Raw genomic sequence first — 27,863 nt, 5'->3', positions numbered from 1 at the left:
TGGTGGTATCGACTCCGCGGGAAGAAAACGCGAGAGCTTACGCCAAGGTACGCAAGATCCACACGAGGGATGGACCCTTCGAAGTGGCGGCCTACACCGCAGCAGGAGAAGATACATGCAAGGGTGTTGTTCGCGGTATCGACCTGGACATTAGCGACGCGGAACTGAAAACCCTTTTCGTCAATCACCGAAATCCGGGCCTCGTCGAGGTACGTCGGATCAAGCAAATTACAACGGCGGTGGTACTTTTTGAAGGACAAAGAGTGCCAAACCACGTTATTTATGGTAACGTACTCATGCCCTGTAATCTCTACCGACGACAGATAGATGTGTGCTACGGCTGTGGTGAAATTGGACATAGATCCGACGTGTGTCTCAACCCGGCAAGTGTTAGAAAATGTAGGGGCTGTAGAATCACTTCCCCACCTCAAGATCATCACTGTGATCCCAAGTGCGCTATTTGCGGTGGCGCACACCCAACTGGGGACCGAAAATGCAGTCGAAGATTCTAGATGCCTTATATTGTGAGACAAATGCGTCGAAGGCGCCAACGACATCAAGCACGCTATATACAGGTGCTATACAATTTTAATGTTCTGTTACATCAACACCGCCTAGGTAGGGCTTAATTCTGACTGAAAGAGCTGATGGACGGGTGATGCAACGTGCCTTTTAGATATTTTCCACGAACAGGTGAAACCCATCTCCCTCCTGTCAGCGTTGATGTTAACATCAAGCCCGGGCTATGTAAAAGGTCTTACGTCAGCACATACAAGCCTATTGATTGATCTAGCGTTCCTGGTGTGCTTACCGGTATCACAGCTTCCCGTGATATATAAGGAGACTCAAACTTATCACCTATCTTGAAGTGCGCGGTGTATATGACGGAGTTTCGCGGAATCGTAAACGCACAGTGGTTCAGCTGCACAAGTGTGCATTGCGAGGGAGGACCCCTTCAAAATGCTATCCCTCTTCGTGTTGCTGCTATTGGCAGCATGTTCTTGCGCCGGTAGGTGTAAAACAGCGTAGTTTATTCATCGCACTTAATATTCTGGAGTTTTAGATACCAAAATCACGATATGATTATGCGACACGCTGTAGTGGAAGCTCCGAAAAATTTGGACTACCAGAAATTCTGTAATGTGCACCTAACATTTCGTTTTCATAGAAATGCGGCTATCTCTATCAGTAACCTCATACGCGACCTCCTGAAGAGCAGATCAACGCGATAGCCGCTAAGCCTGCGGGGCGGGTGAATTTTGCATTTCAGGCTTCAAAACGAGGGGGTTACTATTGTTAAAACGTATCATTTTATTGTTGCTGCCCTGGTCTATCGCCCATTTTATTGTTGCTGCCCTACTTGTATTGCTGTGTTCGCTAAAATTTAACAAATAAACCGGCGTACGCTTTGTTCTGTTTGATCTCAAGGAATTTACGGAGCCAACAATGGTGACGCAAGAGTGCACTTTGATAGCATTGAGGAAATTTCTCGAGAACTGTGGCACTGTTGGGCACTAATAACACATGTACAAGGCATTTGTTCATGAGGGTGTCCCTTATTTTACCTGTCTCATTGAATATTAGGTGATGTTGTTCTTGTTACTGTTGCTTTCTCAGTTTAATTCAATTATACTTCATAGGATACCGCAAGCCCTTTCCCGTATGTATCTATCAATCTATCTATTGACCGATTTATTGTCATCTCTAGCCATTATCGCCGACGCACGCCAACTTGGGTCACTGGCTAGTCCATAGTCTAAGAGTTCGAGGATACGGTTGTTGTGCTGAATGAATAGGGCTCGAAATCCACCATTGAGCACCAACGTAGGTAACTGGATATATGCCACTTGGCGTGTACTGCTTTTCAACGGACCTCTTTCACACGAACTTGGGTCAATGGCTAGGTGCCATTGGCATGTTCCCCTCTAAGCGAACATTTTATGCCAACTTGGGTAACTGGATAATCCACAGTCTAAGGTGTAGAGCATCGGGCTCTTGTGCTGTATGAAACGGTTTGCAAATCAACCCTTGAAGACCAACTTAGGTAACCGCATGTGTGCCATTTGGCGTGTACTGCTCTTCAGCAGACCTCTTTCCCACCGACATGGGTCATCGGCTGGTTGCCATTGGCATGTGCCGCTCTTAACGAACATTGTTACACCAATTTACGTCACTGGCTAAACCATGGTCTAAAGGGTAGAGCACCGGGCTCTTGTGCTGAATTAATCGAGTTCGAAATCAAGCATTAGGGGACCAACATAGGTGACTTGGTCTACGCCACTTTTGTAGTGCTCTTCAACGGACGTCTTTCATGCCAACATGGGTCAATGGCTAGGTGCTGTGTGTACGTACCGCTTTTAACGAGCATTCTACGCCGATTTGGGTCAATGGTTAGTCCATGGTCTAAAGGGTACACCCTCTGGCTGCTGTACTGAATGAATCGGGTTCGAAATCAACCATTACAGGACCAACTTAGGTAACCGGGTGTATGACACTTGGTGTGTACTGATCTTCCACGGAACTTTTTCACGCCAACTTGGTTTAATGGCTAGGTGCCATTAGTATGTGGCGCTCTTCAAGAACATTTCTCGCAAATTTGGGCCAATCCTTAGTCCATGGTCTAAAGGGTATAGCATCGGGCTGTTCTGCTGAATTAATCAGGTTCGAAATTATTAATTAGAGGACCAACTTCGGTAACTCGGTGGATGCCACTTGGTGTGTGCTGTGCTGCTATTAAGCGGACTTCTTTCCTGCTAACTTGGGTCAATGGCTAGGTGCCAGGGGTATGTGCCGTTCTTAGCGAAAAGTTTCACTCAAGTTTGGTCACTGGTTAGTCCATCGGGCTGTTGTGCTGAATGCATCTGGTTCGAAATCAACCATTAGAGGTTCAACTTCGGTAACTACGTGTATGGCACTTGATGTGTACTGGTCTTCAACGGACCTCTTTCACGCTAACTTGGGTCAATGGATAGGTGCCATTGGTACCTGCCGCTCTACGCGAACACAATTACGCCAGTTTGGCTCACTGGCTAGTCCATCGGGCTGTTGTGCTGAATTAATCCGGTTTGAAATCAACCTATAAAGGAAGAAGTAGTTTGATTATTGGAAAATGTAGAGAGGTCGGCCGGAAAATGGAGCATCTGGCCTGCTGCTCTATGTAACGGACTGGGAAGAGGGGAAGAAAAACGGTCTCGATGGGGGATGATAATGGGAGGAACGAGGTGTATAAATGTTATCGCAAGCGTGAGTCCAGGCCCGTGTCACCTAAGAAACGTGAAAGAGCACGCATTGTCTCTATCGTCTGCCAACTCTGTGGCCATGCGCCTAGCAAGAGGTCCCCCGACAGTGGTCTATTGTATAGATGTCTCAAGGTAGCTGCCATTGTCAGTCTTTCGCGCGCATACTCAGGGCCTACTACGAGCGCATGGTCTATAGTCTCTGCAACGCCACACACTGAACAGTCTGGGGAGTCTGTCCGTCCAATGATGTGCAAGTATTTGCGCGTGAAGGCGACGCCTAATCGCAGTCTCTGTATCAGGCGTGTATGAGGGCGTGGAATTCCACGCAGAACAGGAAATTGCATGTAGGGGTTCAGCCTTTTAAGGCGGACGTGACGAGTGTCTGGCTGGGCCCAGCATCTTCTCATCGCACTCCTCATTAATTCCGGCAGGAGGCACTTGGACCCACTTAGGTAACAGGGCTTATGCCACTTAGAGTACCCCTCTTCGACGGACTTGTTTCCCACCAACATTGGTCATTGGCTAGGTGCCATTGGCATGTGCCGCTCTTAAGGAATATTACTACGCCAACTTGGGTCACTGGCTTGTCCATGGTCTAACGGGTAGAGCATCGAGCTCTTGTGCTGAAATAATAGTGTTCGAAATCAACCATTAGAAGACCAACATAGTTCACAGGATGTTTGCGACTTGGTGTGTACTGCTCTTCAACGGACCTCTTTCGCGCCAACTTGGGTCAATGGTTAGGTGCCACTGGTATGGGCCGCTCTTAACGAACATTTTTACGCCTGTTTGGGTCACTGGCTAGTGTATTGTCTAAATGACCGAGCATCGGACAGTTGAGCTGTATGAATTGGGTTTGAACTCAACCATTAGAGGAACAAACTAGGTAACTGGATGTAAGCCACTTGTGTAGTGCTCTTCAACGGACCTCTTTCACGCATACATGGGTCAATCGCTAGGTGCCATTGGTATGTGCCGCTCTTGACTGTTTTTACGCCTACTTGGGTCACTGGCTAGTTCATGGTCTAAGGCGTAGAGTATCGTTATGATGTGATGAATGAATCGCGCAAAGATGCACCACTAGAGGACCAACTAAGGTCACTTGTGTATGACGCTTGTGTACTGCTCTTCAACAGACCTCTTTCACGCTAACTTGGGTTAAGGGATAGGTGCCATTGATATGTGCCGCTCTTAGCAAACATTTACGCCAGTCCGGGTCACTGGCTAGTCCATGGTCTAAAGGGTACAGCATCGCGCTGTTCTTCTGAATTAATGGGGCTCGAAATATCAATTATAGGTAGAACTTACGTAACTCCACGGATTGCACTTGGCGTGCTGCTCTTCAGTGGAGCTCTTTTACGCCAAAATGGGTGAATGGCTAGGTGCCATAGACATGTGCCGCTCTTAACGAACATTTTACGGCAGCTTGGGTAACAGGCTAATCCATGGTCTAAGCTTTAGAGCATCGGGCTCTTGTGCTGAATGAATAGGGTTCGAAATCAACTATTAGAGGACCAACATAGGTAAATGGGTGTGTCCCACTTGGTGTGTACTGCTCTTCTACATACCCCTTTCATGCCAACTTAGGTCAATGGCCAGGAGACATTGGCATGTGCCGCTCTTAAAGAACGTTTTTACGCCTACTTGCGTCACTGGCTAGTTCATGGTCTAAGGGGTAGAGTATCGTTATGTTGTGATGAATAAATCGCGTAAAAAATACACCACTAGAGGACCAACTTAGGTAACTGGATGTATGACCTTTGGTGTGTAGCGCGCTTCAACAGATTGATTTCACGCCAACATGGGTCAATGGTTAGGTGCATCGGTATGTGCCACTCTTAACGAACAATTTTGCGCCAACTTGCGTCAATGGCTAGTACATGGTTTGAGAGGTACAGCATGTGGTTGTTGCGCTGAATAAATCAGGTTCGAAATCAACCATTACAGTGCAATCTTAGGTAACTGGGTTTATGCCACTTGGTGTCTACTGCTCTTCACCGGACCTCTTTCACGCAAACATGGGTCAATGGCTAAGTGCCATTCGTTCGTGCCGCTCTTAGCCAACCTTTCTTGCGCCAAATTGGGTCCTTGGTCTAGGGGATAGAGCATCGGGCTGTTGTACTGAATGAATAGGGTTCAAAATCATACACTAGAGGACCAACTTATGTAACTGGGTGCACGCCAGTTGGTGTGTACTGCTCTTCAACGGACCTCTTTCAAGCCAACTTGGGTCAGTTCCTATTTGCCATTGAGAGGTGCCGCTATTAAGGAACATTTTTACACCAACTTGATGTCAATGACTAGTGCGTAGTCTAAGGACTACAGCTTCTGGCTGTTGCGCTGAAGGAATCGGGTTCGTAATCAACCAATAGAGGAGCAAGTTAGGTGACTGAGCAAGAGTGTGTCGCTGTCGTCTTTGCAGTCCAGGAGTTCTGCCCATATCTCTACGGGCGCCGCTTCACGATCGCTCCTGATCACCATACACTATGTTGGTTGGTTGGTCTCCGTGACCCATCTGACTGCCTTGCTCGATAAGCGCTACGTTTGCAGGAATATGACTTTGCAGTCCGTTACAAGAGTGACCGACATCATGTGGACGCTGACTGTATTTCGAGGCTCCGTCTACCAACAAGTGCATGTGACGACTACGATTTCGATGAGTTTCTGGCCACCACCGACGACATTCTTTTTTCCGGCCTGGCCACTTTCCGGGAAGAGCAGCATGATGACCGTAGCCTGGAAGCTCTCTTCGCCTCAGCTGCTCAACCAACAGGTCACATTGGCTTTGTCATCCGGGATGGCCTGCTCTACAAGAAAATTATGCGGCTCAAGGTGCCCGCCTCCTCTTAGTTGTCCCTAAGTATTTGAGGACCCATGTATTGCACGCTGTGCACGACGACTCGACCACTGGGCAGCTGGGCTTCACCAGAACTTACCACCGCATTGAGGGCTGATTCTACTGGACTAGTATACGACGGGATATCGAAAGGTATGTGGCTAGTTTTAACAAGTGCCTGCAATTCAAGCGCCCTAATACTGCTCCGGTCGGACTCCTTCACCTGTGGCGCCACCATCATCTCATTTAGAACTGGTTGGGGTGGATCTTCTCGGCCCATTCCCGCACTCAACAACTGACAACCGTTGGATTAGTCTTCGTCGATCATCTGACGCGTTATGCTGAAACCGCAGCGATGCCAACGGCCACGGCTCTTGATGTTTCAAGGTTCCTCCTGTCCCCCGTTATACTGCGTCATGGACCCCCCATGTTATTGTGAGCGATCGTGCTCGCCAGTTCGTGGCTGATGTAGTCTAAGAGCTGTTGCGTCTCTGTGCTTGCCAGTTTCGCCACGCGACCCCGTACCACCCGCAGGCAAATGGTCTCGTCGAGCACAGTAACATAACTTTGACCAACATGCTTTCAATATACGTCGATTCCAGGCAAAAAAAATATGGATGACATCTTTCCGTTTATCACATACGCCTATGACACTGCAAAGCATGAAACTACCGGATACAGTCCTTTCTTTTACTCCTCATGCGCACTCATCAATTGCCCAGACTCTTTGCCGCACTGAGGAAGCACGTCGCATAGCTCAGCTCCGTACGTTCGCATTCCAGGACCACTCCAAGATGAGCTACGATTCGCGACATACGAATGTGTCGTACGACAAATGGGACATAGTATGGCTTTGGACACCACTTCGCAAGCGCGGCCTGTGCCAGAAGTTTCTGGCTCGTTACAACGGTCCTTTCGTCATCACCAGTCGCCGAAGTGATGTGACCTATTCGATTGCTCGTCTCGTTTCTAATGACAACCGGTCTAAGAAGATGCAGCTTGCTCACGTCGCCCGCCTGTAACGCTGTCATCCCCGTGGCTCCAAGTGGACGTAACAGTTACTCGCCCAGCGGGCTTCGTCTGTGAAAGGAGGAGTCTTACGCTAAAGCTACAGGAGGGACAAAAAAAGAGGAGAACGAAGTGTGCTTGTCTTTGTAGCGGCACGGTGTCGGCGCGGCCCCTTTTCATTCAATTCATCTCTAAATAAACGCACCATATCGTAACAATATGTTACAGTAATGCACCCCTGTGAAGTATTCCTTCTCTTTTTCAACGATGTGCCGCTACCACTCTGAAATTTATCACAGAGCTGCAAAATAGCCCACCTGTTCTATAGCAACTTCTTTTCGTTGTCCTTCTATCTGTATCTCAAGAAAATTGGAATTTGATTTGATTTGATTCAATTGGATTTGATTCGAATTGTTGAGCAGTGCACGTCCTGGACGCAATGGCCTACCTTCCAATTATTCCGTGTCTCCTACTTGTTTACTTTCCTGTTTCCCATTGTGTACGCTGTCATTCCCCTGCTTAGAACACTATGACCACTGAGGGAAACAGTGACACTGGAGATAATATTATTAGTGTTTTCTGAGGTGCCAACAATGTGGAAAACGTGTTTTTCATACTTCCACATGGTGTCCCCCACATTATAAATGTAAATCTTTGTCTATTCTTGTTGCCGATCCCTCATATAAAAATTTAATGCTGTCTAAAAGCCGACAACAATAGTTGCCAGCGTGTCATTACATCCAACCTATTAACAAGTAGATTACTTTGACAGGCAACATACTCGAGTACTTGTCGTGGTAGCTTAATTGCTGTGGTGTTGCGTTGCTAAACGTTACGTAGACGCTTTCGTTCCGACTGCGACGATCGCATTTCGAAGGAAGCAAAATGCAAGAACGCTCTCTGCACTTAGATTTACGCGCACGTTAAAGAATCCCAAGTGGTCACAATTAATCCGGAGTCCCCCGATACGGCGTGACTCCTAATCACATTGTTGTTTCGGCACGTGAAACTTCCGAATTATTAAACATATTTGAATAATTTTGGTTCTAATCATCAAACTACAACATCTTAGGTAACTCACTGGTGTTTTCATCACTTTATTCGAACAGACAAGGAATTATTTGTCTACCCCACTATACTGGAAGAGCGGACAACTGCGAAAAATTTAGTAATGCGGCTGACTGAAGAGATGACACTTAACCTCAAGAAAAGCTCCATTCTCGCGGAGACACTCTTGTTTGTTACCAGCAACGAAGGCAGCACCCAGCTGGAGGCAGTAAGTGCGAGGTGTTTTTACTGGATTAGTTTATTATTTGGATTACACCTTTATGACTTATATGACGCAATGAGATAAGAAATGATGTACGCGTATTGCAGAACAATAGAGCGATAATTATGAGATGACTAACACACATGACCTAATGGTGATGTAATTCTGTTCTACAAATATTGAACGCACAATTAAGCATACGAGCATTGATGGGCACCTACAATATTTCATCTGTGTCGCTCCTATATCGAGAAATCAGGGGTCCCCTATTGATATCGTTGCGTGGAAAAACAGTGAGCTGGAGACAGCACTAGTTTTTAGTAGCAACGTACTTCAAATTGTTTCAAAGAAGTGGGTTGTTTTCTTTAACAGCTGAGCACTTCGCAACAAGGGAGGTGTTACTTTCTTTTGATAGCGTCAAAGATTGTTTAAGAATTACTTAACATAAATTAGAAACAGCGTTATCGTCTAGATAAATTGTTCTACGCCTACGTTCAATTATAGATATAGAAAATGCGTACAGCTTTTTTGATGGGCACACGCTCTTGTGAAGCTTAACTGCATACGAAATCGGCAGAAACTTTTCGATGCTGAGAAACACAATAGGGTAATACCAATGAGTACGTCAGTAGACGGACAGTTTTTACTTACCTAATTCCAAAAGGTACTGGGATTTAAACTAAATTTGTGATATTAAGCGGCTGTGAGTTGTGATTGATGGATTGCATAGAGAGCATGGTTATATGATTGAGCATTAGATATTAAGCTATTATTATGCATGCCCAATTTTACCCTGCTAATCTCCAGCACTACTGTGTGTTTTGGCCACGTTGGCATGAGAAGCTTTGATAGCATTTTAGTGCCCGCAGACAGAAAAGAGATGAAGGTACCGTGATGCACATCATGGTGTGCACCTTGGTGTATGCTTCTCCATTTCGTCCTTCTCTGCTCTCGCTAAAATGCTATCAATGTGCTAATGTACAGAAATTTTTCTTCCTTTTTTTGTGTGTGCGCGTTTCTTTCTATATATATATATATATATATATATATCACTCTTTCCAGAATAAAGAGCAGTTATGAATTAACGGCTCTTTGTAGTTGTAGTCATCGCTATCGTGCCAAAAAAAGTACGCGTTCTTGGTGTTGAAATAGCATGAATAAATGCCCTATAAATACTAAAGAAAAACACGAAATTGAAAAACAGCAATTTTTAGTACTTTTTAACAATAGTGAATTCACGGTGAAAAAACAATTTTTTTCTAGGTAAACACAACAAGTATTGAGGAACATTTATACCACGACACTCACCACCAATCCTCTGTGATGGTACACCAGAGAGATGGCACAGTGCAAGTTGTGAGTTCTCACTCAGTCTATTCGACCGCAGAGAGTAAAGTAGTAAACGAAGGCGCAGTAAATGCAAGATAAAGACTGAACATTCTTATGCTGCAGGCGATCTCTGTTTGTACTCTGCACTGTTACTTTCATGCAAGGGTATTTAGGGGAGAAAATGAAATCAGAAATTCCGCTTCATATTTCCCTTCATTGCAGGCCTGTTCGGCTGTTGAAAGCTTTCACAAGGTTATTGCTGCCATTTTGTTATAGGTGTCGTAAAAGATGCGCTTGTAGAACTTGTGTTATTTAGCGTGATAAGATTATATAAAGATCAGGTTATAGGCTTGTCGCTAAAGCTATAATAGGCACAACATTCTCGAAAATCAGGACGGCTGAATGTTGATCAAGCTGATAGGAATTCATGTTATTGAAAGGCCGGCGTGCCACAAGTTCAAAGCTGCCTTTGAGTAACATGATGCTTGAACCAACTCGAGCACTGTCGACTTCAATGTCGACTTCTTGACTCACAATGACGAATTTTCGAAGTATGTTGAGCACTAGGTTTAACTTCGGCGATTGTTGACAGCGTGCGTCGTATTTCAACGTTACTTTTCAGTCCCCAGAAGTGCTCCAGAGAGATCTCTCACTCAAACAGTGGAATCAATCCCCCTTAACAAAAGCCAGTTTCATTTCTGCTTTCAAAGCTTAGTTTCTTGTGCGAAAGGTCGAAAATTTGCCATAGTTCTTCATTTCTTGAGCGCAGTTCCCTTTCTCATTTATATATCAAAAGGACTTTGAACGAATGTTGCTGGCCTAGTTCATTCATACTTGCAAATTTCAACGAACACACTCTGTACGAGGGCCGCAGAGAGATGTATTCTGTTCTGTGCATATTTGCTTCGTTTTGTGCAAAGTGTGTGCGTAGTATATTAGTTTTCAAGTATAAATGCCTTAACTTGCAGGCATCACTCCAACAAAACTGTTTTTTTTTCCTATACGAGACTTGGCGTTTGGCTAAACTGTTTGTCTTTTGGTATATTGCTTGCCTATCCAGTGGTGGCCAAAGCAATGGCCTTCAAAAAAGAGCAACCAAGCTCACACATTTTCCGTGTTTTTCCGACGAGCATCACCCACTTTTTTTCCATAGGAAGGGATCCTCAACAGCAACCTGAGAATTAAGCCTCTTCCAGAAGGTGAACGTTCGCGGCGAGGTCAAATGTTGCATAAATTATATGAAGTACAAGAGACAAAAGATAATTTCAAAGACTCAGGTAAGCAATTTCTTTTACTTTAAAAGTGAGTAACATAAAGTAGGTCCAAAAATTAAAACTTCCACATCCTTTCCTTCCATTTCATCGCCCCCAATTTCAATGGCTCGGTCATGTCTTTCATATGTGTGTCTGCCAAACACAGTAGCATGTAAATGTTTTGCTTGGCGATCGCAATACAACTTAAGCTATAAATGAAACGTTGTCCCAGCAGCATTAAATAATAGCATACAACCACCACCACGCAAACCAATGGGGTGGCGGCCGTGTATAGCAGCAGAGCGCAGTGGCAGATAATAGAACACTGTAATTTCTGTCTTGATTCCAAAGGCTCTCAGCCGCAAAATCAGGTTCAAGAGATATAAGGATCAAGTTCATGCTCTTAATAATACAACTAGGCCATCGTATGTGTGGTGATCCTTATATTGCATAAACTGGACGTGTACGAAGGAAATTGGAATACTTGTCACCTACGTCGGAGTGGTTCATACATATATATATATATATATATATATATCAGTAAATTGTGAATTGTAAGGATGTGACCTACAGTAATTACTTGAAAGTTATTTAGTGATTCCTAGCTGGTTAGATGAATATGCTTTTTTTTTATTTATTGTGCGAGTAATGTCCGCCTCTTCGAGTAATCCATTTCAAAGACAACAATTATGCTGTCTACCACAGGCGATGTTTAAGAATTCCATAAAACTTACAAGTGATCAGCCTGTCTATGTGTGTGTGTGCGTGCGTGCGTGTGTGTGGGGTGTGTGTGTGTGTGTGTGTGCGTGTGTGTGTGTGTGTGTGTGTGTGTGTGTGTGTGTGTGTGTGTGTGTGTGCGTGTGTGTGTGTGCGTGCGTGCGTTAAAAAATTAAATTATGAGGTTTAACGTGCCGAAACCACTTTCTGATTATGAGGCATGCCGTAGTGGAGGACTCCGGAAATTTCGACCACCTGGGGTTCTTTAACGTGCACCTAAATCTAAGTACATGGGTGTTTTAGCATTTCGCCCCCATTAGAAATGTCGCCGACGCGGCCGGGATTCGATCCCGCGACCTCGTGCTCAGCAGCCCAACACCATAGCCACTGAGCAACCACGGCGGGTTGTGTGTGCGTGTGCGTGTGCGTGTGCGTGTGCGTGTGCGTGTGCGTGTGCGTGTGTGTGTGTGTGTGTGTGTGTGTGTGTGTGTGTGTGTGTGTGTGTGTGTGTGTGTGTGTGTGTGTGTGTGTGTGTGTGTGTGTCAGGGGGCGTAGCCGGGGGGGAGGCGCTTATGGGGCTTCAACCCCCACCCCGAAATTCTTTCGTGCTGTCATGCACCGCCGACCAGAAGAACCCCTGGCGCCGGAAATAATTCTGAATCTTGTCTAGAATGTCTTTTTCACGCTCGAAAAGACATTGCGGCGCGAACATTTCGAGCGACGCCGATGCACCTGGAGTCACATAACGCCCGGAGCCCCATCCGAGCACAAAGTTTCAAGGGCCGTTTGATGGCAACGGGGCTCGTCGCGGTATCTCGCGGAGGCCGTGGACTCCATGGAGCGCATGGATTTCAATTCTGAAACATTATGGGTATAAAGTTCTCATGAATTTTGGATGCGAAAGATGCACTGGCATTTCGAAAGTCGTGCTTTATATTTACAATCACATAACTTTGTGGGTTTAATATTCTCGTAAGTATTTGACCCGCAAAGTGCATTGACTTTTCTTAAGTCGTGCATCGGACCATACAACGAGACAGGCCAAATCAACGCACCATCAGACAAGTTGACACAATACGCAGCGAGGTTCGATGAGACGGAGTGTTGTGGTGGTTCAGCTGTAGCGTCATATGTCACAGAAAAGAATATCAACATTTTTTTCACCTGCGCCAAATCATCCATGTCAAGACACTAAAGCCAGCAAAAATAACTACATTCTTATTTATTTTTCTACATTGACTTTTATTCGCGTGGACACATTGAGCCGCTTCAATTTTCTTGTTCTCGCTACCTGCGGGCTGCCAGAACCCGCGAGAGCGCATGCGTTTTTCGCGTGTTGCCCCGACCACTGCGCGGCGCACTTCGGTGCGCGTTTGTTTTTCTCTGGCCGAGTGGATTTTGGCCTGGCCGAGTTTTGGACGCTTTCTGGCTGGCCGACGAGAAGAAAAAACTATGGTCACTCGCCGCCACCACCGTGGGGACTGGACGGATTTCAACGCGTTCGCTTGAGGGCATCACCTTCACTTTGATGTTATCGCAACCTCTCTGGAAAGGCTGCTGTCTCGCCAGTGTAGGATACCGAGCAGTATGCATATGGTTGTCTGTAGACATAACGTTTCACGTTTTCTTGGACATTCCTTCACTAACCACATTAGGTGACCAAAGTAGGCATTCGGTTGTGGCCAACATGCTTTCCTTTGCGTTTTTTTTTTTATTTCGTTGGCCCCGTCCCACAAAAGAAATAAAAAGAGACATTGTTGCCTGGCAGCGAATTGCCGCATGGTGAAAGTTCGATTTTGGTACTACTTTTACGGAAAGTAATGGGGCATGGGACTCTTCAGTGGCCGCATACTTTTATTATTGCGATAGGTATAGATTGCGATAGCAATTATATGGACACTCCAGGCGAATTCCTGCGGTCGCCGTAGCCGTCATGTACCGTATAAAGTCCCACGGGGATAACTTCGTCCCCGCGTGCCGCATGCTGTTTGTGCGAGTGTAAGCGTTGAGGGTGAAGGGGTGGATATAGCCAACGATGGCGGGTAACGCTTGTGTGCGCAAGAAAGAAAAGCGGGGAGGAAGCGCGCCTCCTTCCGTATAGCACAGTGCATCTGGGAGAGTGCAGGGAGGAGGACGGGCCATAGTATTCTGTGGTCTGTGAATCTGATTACGCAACATGTTTATCTGCCTCGTTTGACACATTATATACAGTGACCTTTGCTTACATACGTACCTTTATTGCAGACTTATACGTATATGTATATATTTTGTTGCGAGGCTTTTCCATATATGCAGTGGACTTTGTTGCCAGTGCAACTTTTTTACCCTTTATCAAGGTGTACCTTCACAGCATTTCTAATGTTTATTTTGCAGAGCTGCTGCTTTCTATATGTGCTCTCTATTGTGGCTATAATTTTGGTGCAATGACTCACAATACACGACCAGTGACAGCTGCTCCTGCGCAACATATTCGAACGAAGGACACAGCGTCATTCAGATTTTTCACTGGCTATTTCATATGTGCAAAAATGTAAGCAAGGTTCTCGAGAGACAAAGTTTCATTAAAATATTAGTGCTCAACTCGTTCATTTCATGGCCTTTACGTTTTTCATATCAGTGGCATGCACTGCTTTAATGGTTTCGAAATCATATAGTTTTAAAGTACGTGTGACATTTACTTATTAAATATACAAAAAACAAGGAAGCATCGATGTCAGTTATTTCTTGCCAAATTTTTGGGACATACGAATATGTTCTTTTATAAAAATACATATTTTAATTGTCGTGACAGTGAGTAGTGTTCAAGAATTCGTTTGCAGCGTCTTTGGCAATGGGAATGCAGTTATTAAAGATGTATTTGGTCCCTCGACAAATTCTATAAGGAGGAGACCGAGATACAACGTGAGCGTCCCCCTTCCCGATCGAAATTTCTGGCTACGCCACTAGTGTGTGTGGACGTGTGCGTGTGTTTCCTGGCAGTTCACGCAATAGGTTCTTACTCTTCACTACAATCTAATATACTTATTTGATCACTGTAACATTGTGTTCTAACCTAGATCTATTCTTTGTGTTACCCTCTAATACATAATTTTCATGTTCTTTTTCTTGTGTACCTTATAATTGTTAGTATATATGGGGCTGCTTGCTTCATCTCGGTTGCCTCAATTTGGTTTTCAGTTAAGCAAAGAGGCAGGCGCCGTGGTAAAGGACATGAAGGTCAGTATGCCTGCTTAACATATGGCGGCAATTAGAGCACTTCCTCAAATAAAGCATAAAGAAGTAGAAAGCGCAATCAAAATTGCTTTTTCAAATAAAGAACAATCATGCATCCGATCAGTCTCATGTAACTGCCAAGTGTGAGCACCTAAAAAATCATAGTCACTCTTATGCCCACAAGGCTGTCAGAAAACATACTGAATAAAATTACACGTTTTAAATGCTATATCTCGCAGACAACGTTCTTTTGCGCATTAATAATGCTATTCAACGATATCCCACTCATTTTATTCACCTTATTCAACCATATTGACGACCGACTGTTTTTATGCGTTTCGCTGATGCGGTAATTAGTCACACAATAACTAGTTAATATGTGCTTGATGAGATAAAGAGACAAAATTAGAGGAGCGCTCAAGTTAACTGGAGATCGTTCAGCCATCGGCCTTACACGCGAAAAGCTTTGTGCGCTGAATAAACAACTCAAATAATGACAACTATGAAAAAAATGATTACATTGCTTACATCGGCTGGTTTCTTTAGCTTACAGGAACCAAAAGAAAGGAACCAACTTTGACACGTTTGTCCTAGAGGCTCATGTAATTTCCGACCAGGCTCATAATAAGCACTTCAGAGCAAATGAACGTTTAATCTCTTACTTGGCAATCATGGGCAATGCTGTGAGTATGCTTCTTCAAACTGCGTGTCTTTGTGCCTAATCATTTTCATCACTCGCTGGTTAGCACTGCATCCATATTTGGTGCATGCGAAATGCCAGGTATAACTCTAATCAACATGTTTTGCTGCAATCGCAGTGATAGGTGTTTTGCTGCTCTCAAACGTTAGCGAGGGAGGGCCACAGAGACCGCTTATGTCACCACGTCAACAACAAGCCGACGGTATACTCAACTGGTCGCTTTAATGCGTGCCAACAGCACTTCGAAGCTCATTAGACTCTAGGGCGATAATAATGGCGCTTGGTGATAACGAAGCAATATTATCGCTATGAGAACAGCTTATTCTAGAGGTACAATTTTGAAAACGGCAAAGCATGGCTTTACTAGAAATGCCAGATCACTCTCAAGCCACCCGTCAGATATGCCACAACATGTTTAGAAGGGAAACTAACAGCGCTATATGCAGTACGAAGTGAAGACACAGCGCTGGCCAGGCCGTCTTCACTTTGTCTTTTCCGTGTAGCGCTGTTCGATCTACTTCTAAACACGCACAAACCAGCCTAGTTCAGCTCATTTCTGCAGGCCATAAAACGCTGAGCAAGGGGATGTCATACAACAGAATTGTAAAACAGCAAAGGAAACCGACAGGAAGGCAAAAACTAAGAAAATACATTGCTTGCTGGCATCTCCCTACTCAGAACCACGTACCAACTCTCCCAACAAGCTACTCTCATAAGGCATAAAATGTGGACCTTAAAAGACCCAACAAAATCATACTGACACAACAACTCTTAATGTAATTTGTTATGGTCAACCAGCCTGTTAAAATTCTGCAAAAGTATTTACTTGGTCATACTGACAGGGACACATTCTTGCATAAGCACCTTCATACATATGAATACACAGTCCATTTCTATCGGTTATCCGAAATAATACACCTCTTGTTTTTATGAACATATATTTACAGGTTGATTATCACATCGCGTTTCCTCGGCATCACTGTTCATCTGGGGGAACTTGAATACCACACGTTCGTTCTTTTTTTGTCGTTTGTTACGATACAGCTGTACGTCTAAAAAAATTTATCATTTTTCTCCAAACAATTGGTAACAAGATATCACACGCTTGATATATGGTGTCATCTTCAAGTATCTTTGTTTGGTGAGCTTATTTGTATCATTCCTCCTTTTACATTTAAAAGGATGAAAGTTATGAAACATAGTTTTGTACGGTTCCATTTGGAGAACAAATACTTTTCTTTTTCTTGAAGCAGCATGTATCTCTCGCGTGTATTCATGCGCATATAGCTTTCCATTAGTAGGCCTTGTGAAACGCAGACGGAAAACCAGGTTGTAAACTTCCAGCTTGCCGCTTCAAACAAATAAAACATATCTGCCCTATCCGGCGCCATGTATCCAGATTTACGGGAACTATTCTTGTAGAAGAAAACACTGCATCGCAACATTCCATTCATGTTTCCGTGTTCCTCGCGTAACACAATGCGGAGTAATTGGAACGGGTTCTTTTTTGCGGCCGGACATCAGGCGTCGAAACAGTTTTAGTTAACCATTATATATGCTAATACTTGGCCCGTACGCCGTGCGAAATTTCTTGTCCAGTCCATGCATAATAGCAAAAAAAAAATAATTAAAAAGGGGTGCGGTATGCTAGTTGGTGGCTACATAGTGGATAAGGTGCTGCGCTGCTAAACTCGACCTCACTGGTTCAAACCAGGTCTCGGAATTCGATGGGAACGCATAGGAAAGGCACTCGTGTACTTCTGTTTAGGCGCATGCTAAAGAACTCCAGGTGGTGAGAACAGGGCGTCTCGTAATGATATCGCCAGACTTAAAACGCCATAATTTGCGTAATTAAAAAAGAACAAAAAAGGCAGCTGCCTCCTCCGGCTTTTTTGTAGGGGTCTTAGCGCCGGCCTTGTTAGCGCCGGCTTCAAGGCCAATCACCAGCAGTCGAGACGTGCCATTATTTAAACAGCGAGCAAGAAAGATTGTTAGCCTCTCGATGCAAATGTTTCCATGATTGTTGCCGCGAGAGTTTGTGTCTTTAGCACATTGTGCACCTTCACTGTTTCGCTCTTTGGACGGAACCGCAACATATTTTAATCGATAACTGTCTGACCATTTGATTGATCGAGCTCGATGTCGAAAAGCACCACCGGGGCTATGAGAAGCGCTGTAGTAGAGAACTTCGAAATAATTAGTACCACCTAAGTCATGCAACTGTGCTATAAGTTAATGCGTAGTTCTCCACTACAAGTTTCGATCCTTACCCAAAGTGTGCCAAACCTGCATTTTGCCCGAAGGAATGCTTCATTTGCGGCCGGGAATCGAGCCCTCTGTAAAATCCGAAGACCTCGTTGTCCGGTTGATCAGGCTTCAAGTACGGTGCAGGACAATACGCCCAAACAGTCGAGAGCGGTGCTTCTTACGCCGCCGTTTGATTCAACGAGAAGACGAAGAGCTCCCCTGCCACGCGCGCTCGATCGCCGAACTTCATTTTTCAGTCTTTTTGCGCGAGCTATTTTTTAGCTCTTATATTAACGCCCTCGATTGCGCGCTCAACAGCATAATGTCACAGCCGATGTGGCTCTGAAGCGAGCCTTGTAACATTTAGGCCACGTGCAAAAGGGACATCTTTTAGAAGGCACATCTGTTATTGCATTTCCGTACTATTGGTCGCAGTACTAATCAGCTGCGATTTAATTCTAGGTGAACCTAAGGTACCTGGATATGAAGAATCCAGCAGTAAAAATGAGGCTTGTCGGAATAACCAGAATTAGGGTAAGTATATTTGGACGCTGTTACTGGTTCAAAACGCGAGTGGTGGGAGGCAAAATTTTACTGCGAGTTGCAGGTGTTCGAGTCCGGCTGCCTCCATGGCTGCGGTATTGCATTAGGAGACTGGACACGCTAGCAGGATTTACAGTCTGAGCTATACATTACGAAAGTCATTATCATAGGAATAGTCAATATCATTACTAGTCAAAGTTATTATAATACTATTAGGCAGCCATAAAAAAGGCAAGGATAATCGAAATCTGCAAATTTTGACGAAACGGAAGCGAAAGCAGCTGCAAGGCCTATTATAGACTATTTGCAGAGCACCGGACTGGACTCGACACAATAAAGATACCCCTTGTGTTACGGATACTGTATATACGTATCCCTTTTTCCTGTGCTCATCAACATATTTTGTCATATTTTTTAGTCCGCTTTCTTGCTTTCATTGTGCAGAGCAGTAGGTTAGGGCCTACTACCTCTCCCTTTTCCAATTCTAAGTGCTCGCAGAATTCTACTGCTGCTGTAAGAGTGTCGGTCTCGCCAAGTCGTCGTAAGGCCATGATCGCATATGTCTTGACAAAAAATCGACGAACGTCTTTTCCGCTCGCAGTAATCAACATATAATTCCCACTACCTCAACAGCTCCTACTTCTGCACAATATCGCGAGATGGAGGAAATATTGTGAAAGCAAACGAGTGAGAAAAAGAACAAAAGGGGCTAACTTACCTTTTAAAGAACTCCGCAGCTGACAAAAAGTTTATGTATATCTTCATATGCGAGTTTGCTTCATAAGTAGGTTGAAATGACTTGCTGTGTGGTGTTCCCTAAAATAATATGTATATCATTTTTTTGCCTAGCTTTCAGTCAGAATTTCGTCGTGTAACACCATTGCACGCAGACGAAAGTGAAGTGTAAAGCTTGAGGCCAAAGATTAGGAAGATGCTTTGACGTCATTCCAAAGCCTGCGGGAAAGAGTAAGAGGGGGAAATGAGGAACACGTAGAGACGCAGGAAAAGTATGGGAAGAAGTAGAGGAGAAAATACGCGGCAAAAGGGAAGCGCTCAGTCCTTTTGACATGCGAAACCATGAAGCCAGGTGGACTCCCCATCACACTCGGCTCAATCACGTCTGCAGCAGATCTAGGACAGCGTTCCACTTTCCGTTGCTTGCTAGAGCGTTGTCTACACCATAGAGTTTCATGCATTAGCATTGGAGGCAACTCTGGCATTAGTGCCTACGGGAGCTGCAAGCGGGTGGTTTAGCCAGTATGGGAACGATGGTTAGTACATGAAATTGCCTTAACGTCGTCCTTCTCGCTTGGAACGGCTTCGGGACAATGTAGGCTGAACATTTTCAACAAGGTAGTGTGATATATATAGTTAAGTGAACATTACCAAAATTGTCCGAAGACCTCAGGCTCAGAATCTCGATACTGAAAAACCATTACACCACGAGCGCATGCGCCGACAATGAATTTTTCACTGTCAGGCCACGTGTCGAGACGCTTGGCGCGTTTTCAATTTGATCCCCTCGACACGCTGAACCGATGGAATTAGTAGCGATTATGCGAGTCGGCAGAATCTTCTGCATTGAGAAAAGTATACATAACTTTGAAATTTACGACAATGAAGGCACATGAAGCGTCATACTCAAAGCCACAAAACTGATGTGTCCACAAGCACGAAGACCAGACAAATCCGTGTACCAACCATTCTTCCCATGGTGGCTGAACCGTCGCAGTGCCCGAGTTCCCTCTAACAACTATTGCGTGAAACGCTTATCGCGCGCACATACACTAGCGTTCCTGCCATGTGCCTATGTGCATGCAGCGGTCTGAGCAGATTGGACAGTGAACTTCAAGCTACCAACGCCGGCGGTTTTTTTTTTCTGCTGTCTCATCACCTCCCGCACCGACGACGTGCGACGCCCGCAACGCCACCGGCGGCGCTTGTCATCACGCCCAAGTGTCAGCACACTCTTCAAATAGCAAATAAAGCCGGCGAAAGAAAGGTGTCACGGTTGATTAGTCTGTAGAACACTGCACGCGTTATGCGAACTGTGTGGACTCTGTTCCCGCTCGCGGCAGTTTATCACTTGGTCGGCTTTCATTTTCCTTTGGTTTGCTATTTTTATATTGAACTTGAACATAACAGTTTGCATTTCCCTATGCTTTATCTGGCCTCACGGTCTGATTTGTTGTGTGGTTGTAACTTACACAAAATTGAACCCCTTGTGTCCGCTTGTTTGCGACTTCAAGCAACAAAATTTAGAAAGTCTTGGTCAGCTGATTTCGAAGTCGCTTCTTTCACGATTACCGTCGCGTAGAAATTGATGTACAGCAGCTGTTGTATGCGGTTTTTCTATGTCCTAGTTCATCGACACACCCCTCCAAAAGCAATACAAATAATGACAGGTATTTTCTCTGTGAGGAAGCTTATATGTTTCCCTTGTAAACATCCAATCCTCGCATTTTACACAGCAAGAATCTTTCGGTGTACATAATGAAGGAACTCTGGACGCTGACAAGACATTGGATTCAGTCGTGGAATACTACCGCAATGGGAACGTACCTGGGAATCCCGACGTCGTGTACTTTATAACAGGGTAAGCAATTTGCAAGGAATATTTTTCATTGGCGTTATAAAAATACCGTTACACGTTGAGCTGGAGGTGAGTTTTGGCATTCTTTGCGACCGCGATCTTTACTTTGGGATTGTCCTACCGGCCGCTGAACTAAGATGAACAGTTCAGAAAGTTAGTCTGCCGTCATTTTTGGAAAGGCAGACCACGAAACCAACAAATGAAAACGGTGAAACACTGAGACACAAGTGCTAACTATCAAGAAAGGTTTGTTCGAAAAAGAAGAAATATATATCGGAGATGCATCTGCATTTAAAATATCAGCAAACACAAGCACTACTCGGTGATTGCACATTCAAGGACAAATCCAGAGCCGAGGCGGCTCATTAACAATTAAATCTGCGAACAACAGCCTATGCTCAAACGATACCTTATTTTACACAGGCGTTACCATATCTATTGAAGTAGAAGACTTTCACTACATCTTCTTTTGACTGTGCCCCATGACGTAAGAGCCGCATCGTCAAGGCAAACTACAATATCTCTCAGTTAATTATCCACCTGTAAAAGGTAAACGCTTCCTAAGATCCCAACGTTGTTATAAGATTCGATCCAACCGGAAGGCCGCCCGCACTAAAGGAACGCTGTGATATTTTCTTTCTCTATCTTACGCTGACTACATTACTCTGTGGCTACCAGATTTATTTTTTAATTTTCCCTTTACACTCGTTCCTTGCATAATTCTTCCATTTCACCCCGTAGCTCATGTGACAGTTATATGCTGGTCCTGTATTTACCAAGGCCGACGTAGTCCTCTCTGTTTTGTTTTTGCCTTGTTCTCTTTTGTTTTTGTTTTTTGTGAGAGGCGGAACACAGGTATACATGCCGACGTCATGTGTACGCTGATCGCCACAAGCTGAGCAACGCAACTCATTGCTTGCAATGAGCCCTGCTTAACAATTGACTGTACATGAGCGCACCTCCTTCACTGTTATCCCATAACACAAATCACTCGCAGCCAAGACCTCTCCGGCGTTGAAGACGGGCAACTGGACACAACGTTCACAGGTCAGTGGACAATTATGCGACATTGCGTGAGGGGCACCTCTTGAAATATTTCAGAAATTACTTGCGCTGGCCGACACTGGCAGGTCAGGCTAGATGCGTGTACTTACTGAGGTCTGCTTGAATAAGGCACCGTATTAAACGTGACACTTCCGGACAAAGAATTCGTTCGTTAAAACTAGTTTCCTAGATGTACACCAATTCACAGTGCGCAATACTTTACTTCGCTTTGTTGGCTCGAACGTCTTTTGGCGTTCTACTTGAATGAAAACTAACAGCTCCTCATTATAGACCTTAGCGATAGAGATAGAAATGCCACCCTTATTTAATCAATTTGTATTTATTGTGGTGTTATAAGTGAGTATAAATTGTATACTGTTGCGCATTTATTATTTCACAACCCGTCACTGCCTACCAGCTACTGTACTTGGCCCCGATAACATTTTTGTTAGGACGTCCCTAATAGTTTTGAGTATGAGACATCAGTTTGCACGCTTCTCTTCTAATAATGCATTTCTACGTTACGGATTATTAAACGCAACATACAAGTCCTATCTTATGCTTCCTGTATCTTTTATGTACCTTTATTTCTCTGTCTGTGTTTTTCGCACGTGAAATTCCATACTTACCAAAATTGTTGCATGTGGTCTTGTATGTAATTTGGTAACTAGTGAACAAACACAACGACTGCAGTCAAAATAATGCAACAAGTCACTGGCGCATTAGTTCCAACCCGCGGCAGCTGCTGCTCCTGGTGCAACCTGACCTTCAGCGCTCTTACTATGCAAAGTTTCTTCTTAAATATCCTTAGAGAAAAGTCTGCCCCTAGTTTCAACGATGCTTTTATTTGATGATTACTTATAGATTTACCTATATTATTATTCTTTCTTTCTACAAACAATCTTGCAGCTTTAGAAATCGATCACTTGCCGTAATATAGTGCGTTGTAAATGCAACAATTACCAGTGATTATACATGCGCACACAGAACTTTATTGCTTTTCTCCGTTCAGCAAAACTATGTTTCAAAATTTAGAAAATTAAAGCATATTAAATAACGACACAAGAACTTCTGATGCCAAAAGCCCGAAAATTAACCTAATCGAGGTACTACTGCTAATTACCATAGTGCCTGAACGATCACGGCAGCAGAGTTTGCTCTGGAAATTTTTATATGAAACTCTATGCTACCACGTCCCTTTCATCTAAGCGTCAGCCCCCTCGTCCGCCGGATGCGTGGCGACGATATCTGAGACTCAATCCGACAAATATTCCGTACTACTAAATTGTAATAATTGATCACGTCCCTCGGCTTGCCTTTCCATTAGTCTTCTTGTTAGGTTCAAGTGTTGTCGCAGTGTAATTTACGAAATGCAGCATACAACCTACAAAAAGTGTACATTACTCTGCATTGGAGTGTCTCGCATGCAGTAGCTAGTGAACTTTTCTTTCCTCCGTTTTCCACACTCTCTTTAAGAAACAACGAAGCGATTTTCTTGCTTGGTACAAATTTCTTCCATTCAGGACTCGCAAATACTGGTGAACTCTGCACAAAAGAGGGTGTTGCCGAGGGCGAAGATATCGCTACGTCTTACTCTGGAACCCGCACAATGGCTCACGAGCTGGCTCACGCGTAAGTGCTTAAGATTTGAACACAAGAGAAGACACCAAGTGGACGTAAAGGACTGAGCCCCCCTTCGATAATGCAGGATGGGAGCATCACATGACAAGACGCCGCGGTGCCCGTGGGAAGAAGGATATCTAATGAGTTATGTGGATGGAGGAACGAAAAAATACACTCTGTCTCCATGCAGTCGAGACAGTATAAGAAGAACGGTGCAGTAAGTTGCTGCACATGAAATGCCTTCTTAATTATAACTTGCTAGATTGAAGTTAGCGACGTCGTATAAGTGAGAAATAAATTAGCGATAGTTAACAGCGCGAAGACGGAAGAAATGAGGAGGGCACTAATTTCGTTCTGTTGATTCCTTTCGGAACAAAAACCTAAGTGTGAACATGTACAAAAAAAAACAATGTTATGACAGCGATAACGTTTGCTGAATTTTCTCAAGGGGGGGCACTGGTGCGCAGGCAGTCAAACAACCATGGTAGAAGGCAGTTTTCTGGATTAACGTTTGCCCTATAGACCGAGGAAAGACAATAAAGTGGTGATGCAAACAAGCGTGGTCGCCGCTCGTCGAAACAAACCATGCCGCTGTCGTGATGTCCTATTTTTTCAGGAATGTCGTCGTGCATTTAAGGATACCTTCCAATAACTGCTCAAGTGTGAGAATGTACTATTGTAATGGTCCTGACAAGTCTACTTCCATAGCTCGGGTCCGCCATCGTACATATATACCTGTAACATTTTTGATGCACGAACATTCTCCTAGTCTCACATGGAATATGCTCATGTGGAATTTAGGTACACGAGGCGTCACGTTAAAGCAACGAACATACCTAGTGTGCTCAATAAATGTGTGCACACTTGTCAGCGGAGCGTAAACTTCTAAAAAAAAATATGCCTGAGTGATTTCGTAAAGTCATCTTTAAATGTCGGTCTCGGGTTGTCAGACATATCATAGCTATTGCTTGGCAAGTTCTATACCGCATAAATTTGTTGCAGATTTCTTTATTTCGAGAGTCAGCAGTTTATATGTGTCCTTTGTTTCTCTTCACAACAGGAAAGTTTCTCGTAGATGCGTAAGCGTACTCTCAAGCAAGAACTACATGACTCACTACAAGCTTTACCCTGGGCAAGAAATCAGTGACCTCAATTACTGCTCGACGATAATGAGACAACCTAACAAGGACATAGGAATTATAGCTAAGAAGGTATAATCAGTAATGCTCGTCGATTCGTTATTCTAAGAGCTAAGAGACCTGCTTGTGACATTTGTGGATACGCTGGGCATATTCCATAGCGGTGTAGAAAACTTCTGACAACGGTAAAGCCGAGATAGTTATTCCTTGACAAAAAAAAATGCTGGGGCACTTACTAACCATTCTTTCCTTTTTTTGCTTTTTTTTCACTCTCGCTATCTCTCCAAAACATGCTCTAAAGGGGCCCTGAATTACTTCCTTAATTTAGTAGGAAAACCCTGTCGATCTGTAGTAGAGGCTGCTGTGAACATGTGAGCCAAATATTACTGTACTGCGTGCGACTGGTAATTTAACATATCGTGTCCAAAACAGCAAACGTCGCTTCCTCTCGCTTCCGCAAAGCACTCGTGCAGCGTCGTCGAAAGCAGCTGCACCCTTCAACGCTACTGGCTGATTTAGCGATCGTGAAAGCATTCTCAGTGATACATAATTGTTAATTTTGAGTTAAATAGATGAAAAACATATGTGTCTGTGATCTCAAGGAGACAGAAAAATCCTTTGATCGTTGCACCACGCGTAGCTGCGTCAGCTGCGTGTGACCCCTGAGATGGTGGCGGCGTGCTGCGCGGTGTAGTCTACCGCGGCCGCCACGGATTGCCGCGACACTCAACTTTTGGTCGGCGCTTTCTCTCTTGGCTTTTCCGCTGTACAGCTTCAAGCGCGTTAGGGAGACAAAAAAAGGAAAAAGAAGCATCGAGGTATCGGTGCGATAACTCCACTTTTGTTTGAAGGATTCAAAAAATTTTCGCTGTCCAGAATTCGTGAGACGACGTCGTTTAATAATTAGGCCGTTCTATGTTTACGTAAATGGTGTTTCAGGGCCTCTTTAATATGAGCGATGCTTATCAGCGATATGAAAACTGCTTGAACGAAATTGTTACATAGCCTCAACAATCCCAATGCAATATCACTGGCGTCACTGAATTCACCCATCTCACAAACCCTCGCCAAATACCTTTATTTGCCGGTCACTAAGTAGTTGCACCGTTAGAAAAGTATTGGGAAAGAAAGTACCTTACACAGAGAGATGGAGGCAAAAATAACGCCAGTATTTGGTTTACATGCCTAGCGCTCTACCGAGTGTTGCAATGTACCAAATGAACACTTTGTTTTTTGTTTTTTTCGTCCTTCCAATAGGCCGCACGACTCATGTATGTTAACACATGCCCTTCTACTACGATCTCCTCTGAGCAATGTTTAAAACGACATTTTCGATTCTAGCGTGTGTTGGCTGCCTAAATATGATTTTCATTCTGCAATATGTCTTGTGAATCGCCTGTGATGAAGACAATTCAGTATAGATCAAGCAGGGAATTAACACCAACCGCATCCTATTGAGACTGGATAGTGAATTGTAGACATTCGTCCGCGTTGATACGTGATTATTATTTTACTTTCAGCCTCTTGAATTAAGTATGAAATGCAAAATGGAATGCTGCACCAAAATTTACAAAAAGGTAAACTGCACGGTCGTAGATATTCTGGAAGGTATGGTGTGTTCTTCTAGAAAGGTTCGTATTTTCATTCTCATAAGTTAGTTTTCTAGTGTAAGAAACTGCATCTCAGAGTTGTGAAGCCTACACAATAGGCGATATACTGCAGAGTTTCCTTCTTTTTTAGAAGGATTTCTCTTTTTAGACAGTACTCTGCGCATGCGCGTATAGTACAAAGCAGAACGCACGTTTTGCAATTGGAAGAAATGTTTTACAAAATTGCATTTAGATTATGTAGAACACTACTTCGCTTTCCTAAATATCGCTAAACCTAAAACCTATTTACTTCAAAGATTTATGTAATATTGGGGCAGTGTACGTGGGACCCTTCCTCTGTGATACCAAAGACTTTTCCTTAGAAACTGCATTCTTCCTTAAAAAAACTAATTATCAGAATGCAACTGGCCAACTGCCCATGGTATGCTCTGTCATCGCGTCAAGGATGCCAAAAATGAGCCCCTCGTTATGCATTGATCGCGAAGAATAAAGGAAGTTGAGGTCCCCAATCTTTCGGGTCAGTGAGTGGTGAGCGGTGGCGCTAACTCACACTCTCGATAATAGATTTAGTGCGCATGCGCAAATACCCAGAAAAGTGGAGGTCAGAAGGATAATCGCGGGAGCTCTATCGGTAAACCATCGCATGCGCAACATGCAAGGTGTGTGCTCGGTGCCTTCTTGCAAAGAATTGTCTATTTGGTACACATTCCTTCCCCTTTCGCGTATTAGTTGTGCCTTTCAATAAAATAAGCAAGTAATTTCCTCAGTCCTCCCTTTGGTTTCTGTCTCTGCTTGATAATGTTGTTCTAACTTATTAAAGCAATCACAGCCACGGAGCACTGTTTCTTTTTTGCACGAAGACGGTGCGTCTTCGTGCATATGTCTTCTGTAGGTGATCGCCTCACAAATCATCTGACTGAATGCAGCTTTTTAAACAACCGATGCTTCTCTTCTTGATAAAAATGTTTAACCCTAGCAGATTGTGGTGGCTGCAGTCATCCACATAGTATTGAGAATAAAACTCGTCCTCGCGCTCAAAGCCATTTCTATTACTACGTGCTGAAAACGAGAAAATAGCGTGTCATTCTTCTCTTCTTGCAGACATGTAGAAGAGGAGTGTGTGCGATCCACCAGTGGCTGTAGTTCAGGAAGTCTTTAAGTTTGTATCTTTCGTTCCCAAGAAAGCAGCCCAAATTTGGACCAAACTGACCTTGAACAAGCCAATAGCAATGAAAATACAAGCAGCTTACTTCTATTTTAATAAGAAATAAATATTTATTATCTTACACCTTATGTTTCATTACTCCTTTAACAAAGGCCCCTTAAAAGCCCTAAAATTATCACGTATGTGTCTTCTTGGTTTCTCTGCAGGCTACTGCACTACAGGTGTGGCTAACAACACACAGGCACGAAGGCCCATGCACACTTGGTCTTCGTAGTTAAAGTAATATCAGTAACTAGGCGTTCAGTGCAAACAGCCCTTCCACCTAATCCGCTGC

At 44.1% G+C, this 27,863-nt stretch overlaps 1 protein-coding gene and 1 long non-coding RNA gene across 2 annotated transcripts; both read left to right on the top strand.

Moving 5' to 3' along the window:
* The first annotated feature begins 889 nt into the window (after positions 1-889).
* Positions 890-14,185, top strand: LOC129388118 (uncharacterized). Its single transcript, XR_011890683.1, has 5 exons — positions 890-1,009; positions 8,193-8,359; positions 9,617-9,709; positions 10,836-10,959; positions 14,026-14,185. It is a non-coding gene; the product is annotated as an uncharacterized lncRNA (long non-coding RNA).
* Positions 14,186-14,831: 646 nt separating this feature from the next.
* On the top strand, positions 14,832-27,650 carry LOC126545091 (A disintegrin and metalloproteinase with thrombospondin motifs like). Its single transcript, XM_050192795.3, has 10 exons — positions 14,832-14,868; positions 15,412-15,548; positions 18,275-18,346; positions 20,827-20,951; positions 21,946-21,995; positions 23,516-23,624; positions 23,701-23,832; positions 24,676-24,826; positions 26,275-26,385; positions 27,466-27,650. Exons 2-10 carry the CDS (start codon positions 15,537-15,539, stop codon positions 27,505-27,507), a joined length of 804 nt encoding a protein of 267 aa, XP_050048752.1. The 5' UTR covers positions 14,832-14,868; positions 15,412-15,536; the 3' UTR covers positions 27,508-27,650.
* The last annotated feature ends 213 nt before the right edge of the window (positions 27,651-27,863 follow it).

The sequence above is a fragment of the Dermacentor andersoni genome, chromosome 10 (genome assembly GCF_023375885.2).
Source record: "Dermacentor andersoni chromosome 10, qqDerAnde1_hic_scaffold, whole genome shotgun sequence".
In the NCBI taxonomy this organism is placed as follows: Eukaryota; Metazoa; Arthropoda; class Arachnida; order Ixodida; family Ixodidae; genus Dermacentor; species Dermacentor andersoni.
The sequence above is the reverse complement of the archived record's forward strand: the minus strand, read 5'-3'. Positions and strand labels throughout refer to the sequence as shown.

Excerpts from the sequence above, each read along its gene's own strand:
- LOC126545091 (XM_050192795.3), top strand. Across the intron at positions 23,625-23,700 it reads GCTCACGAGCTGGCTCACGC|GATGGGAGCATCACATGACA; the intron begins GTAAGTGCTTAA and ends TCGATAATGCAG. Across the intron at positions 26,386-27,465 it reads TGGTGTGTTCTTCTAGAAAG|ACATGTAGAAGAGGAGTGTG; the intron begins GTTCGTATTTTC and ends CTCTTCTTGCAG.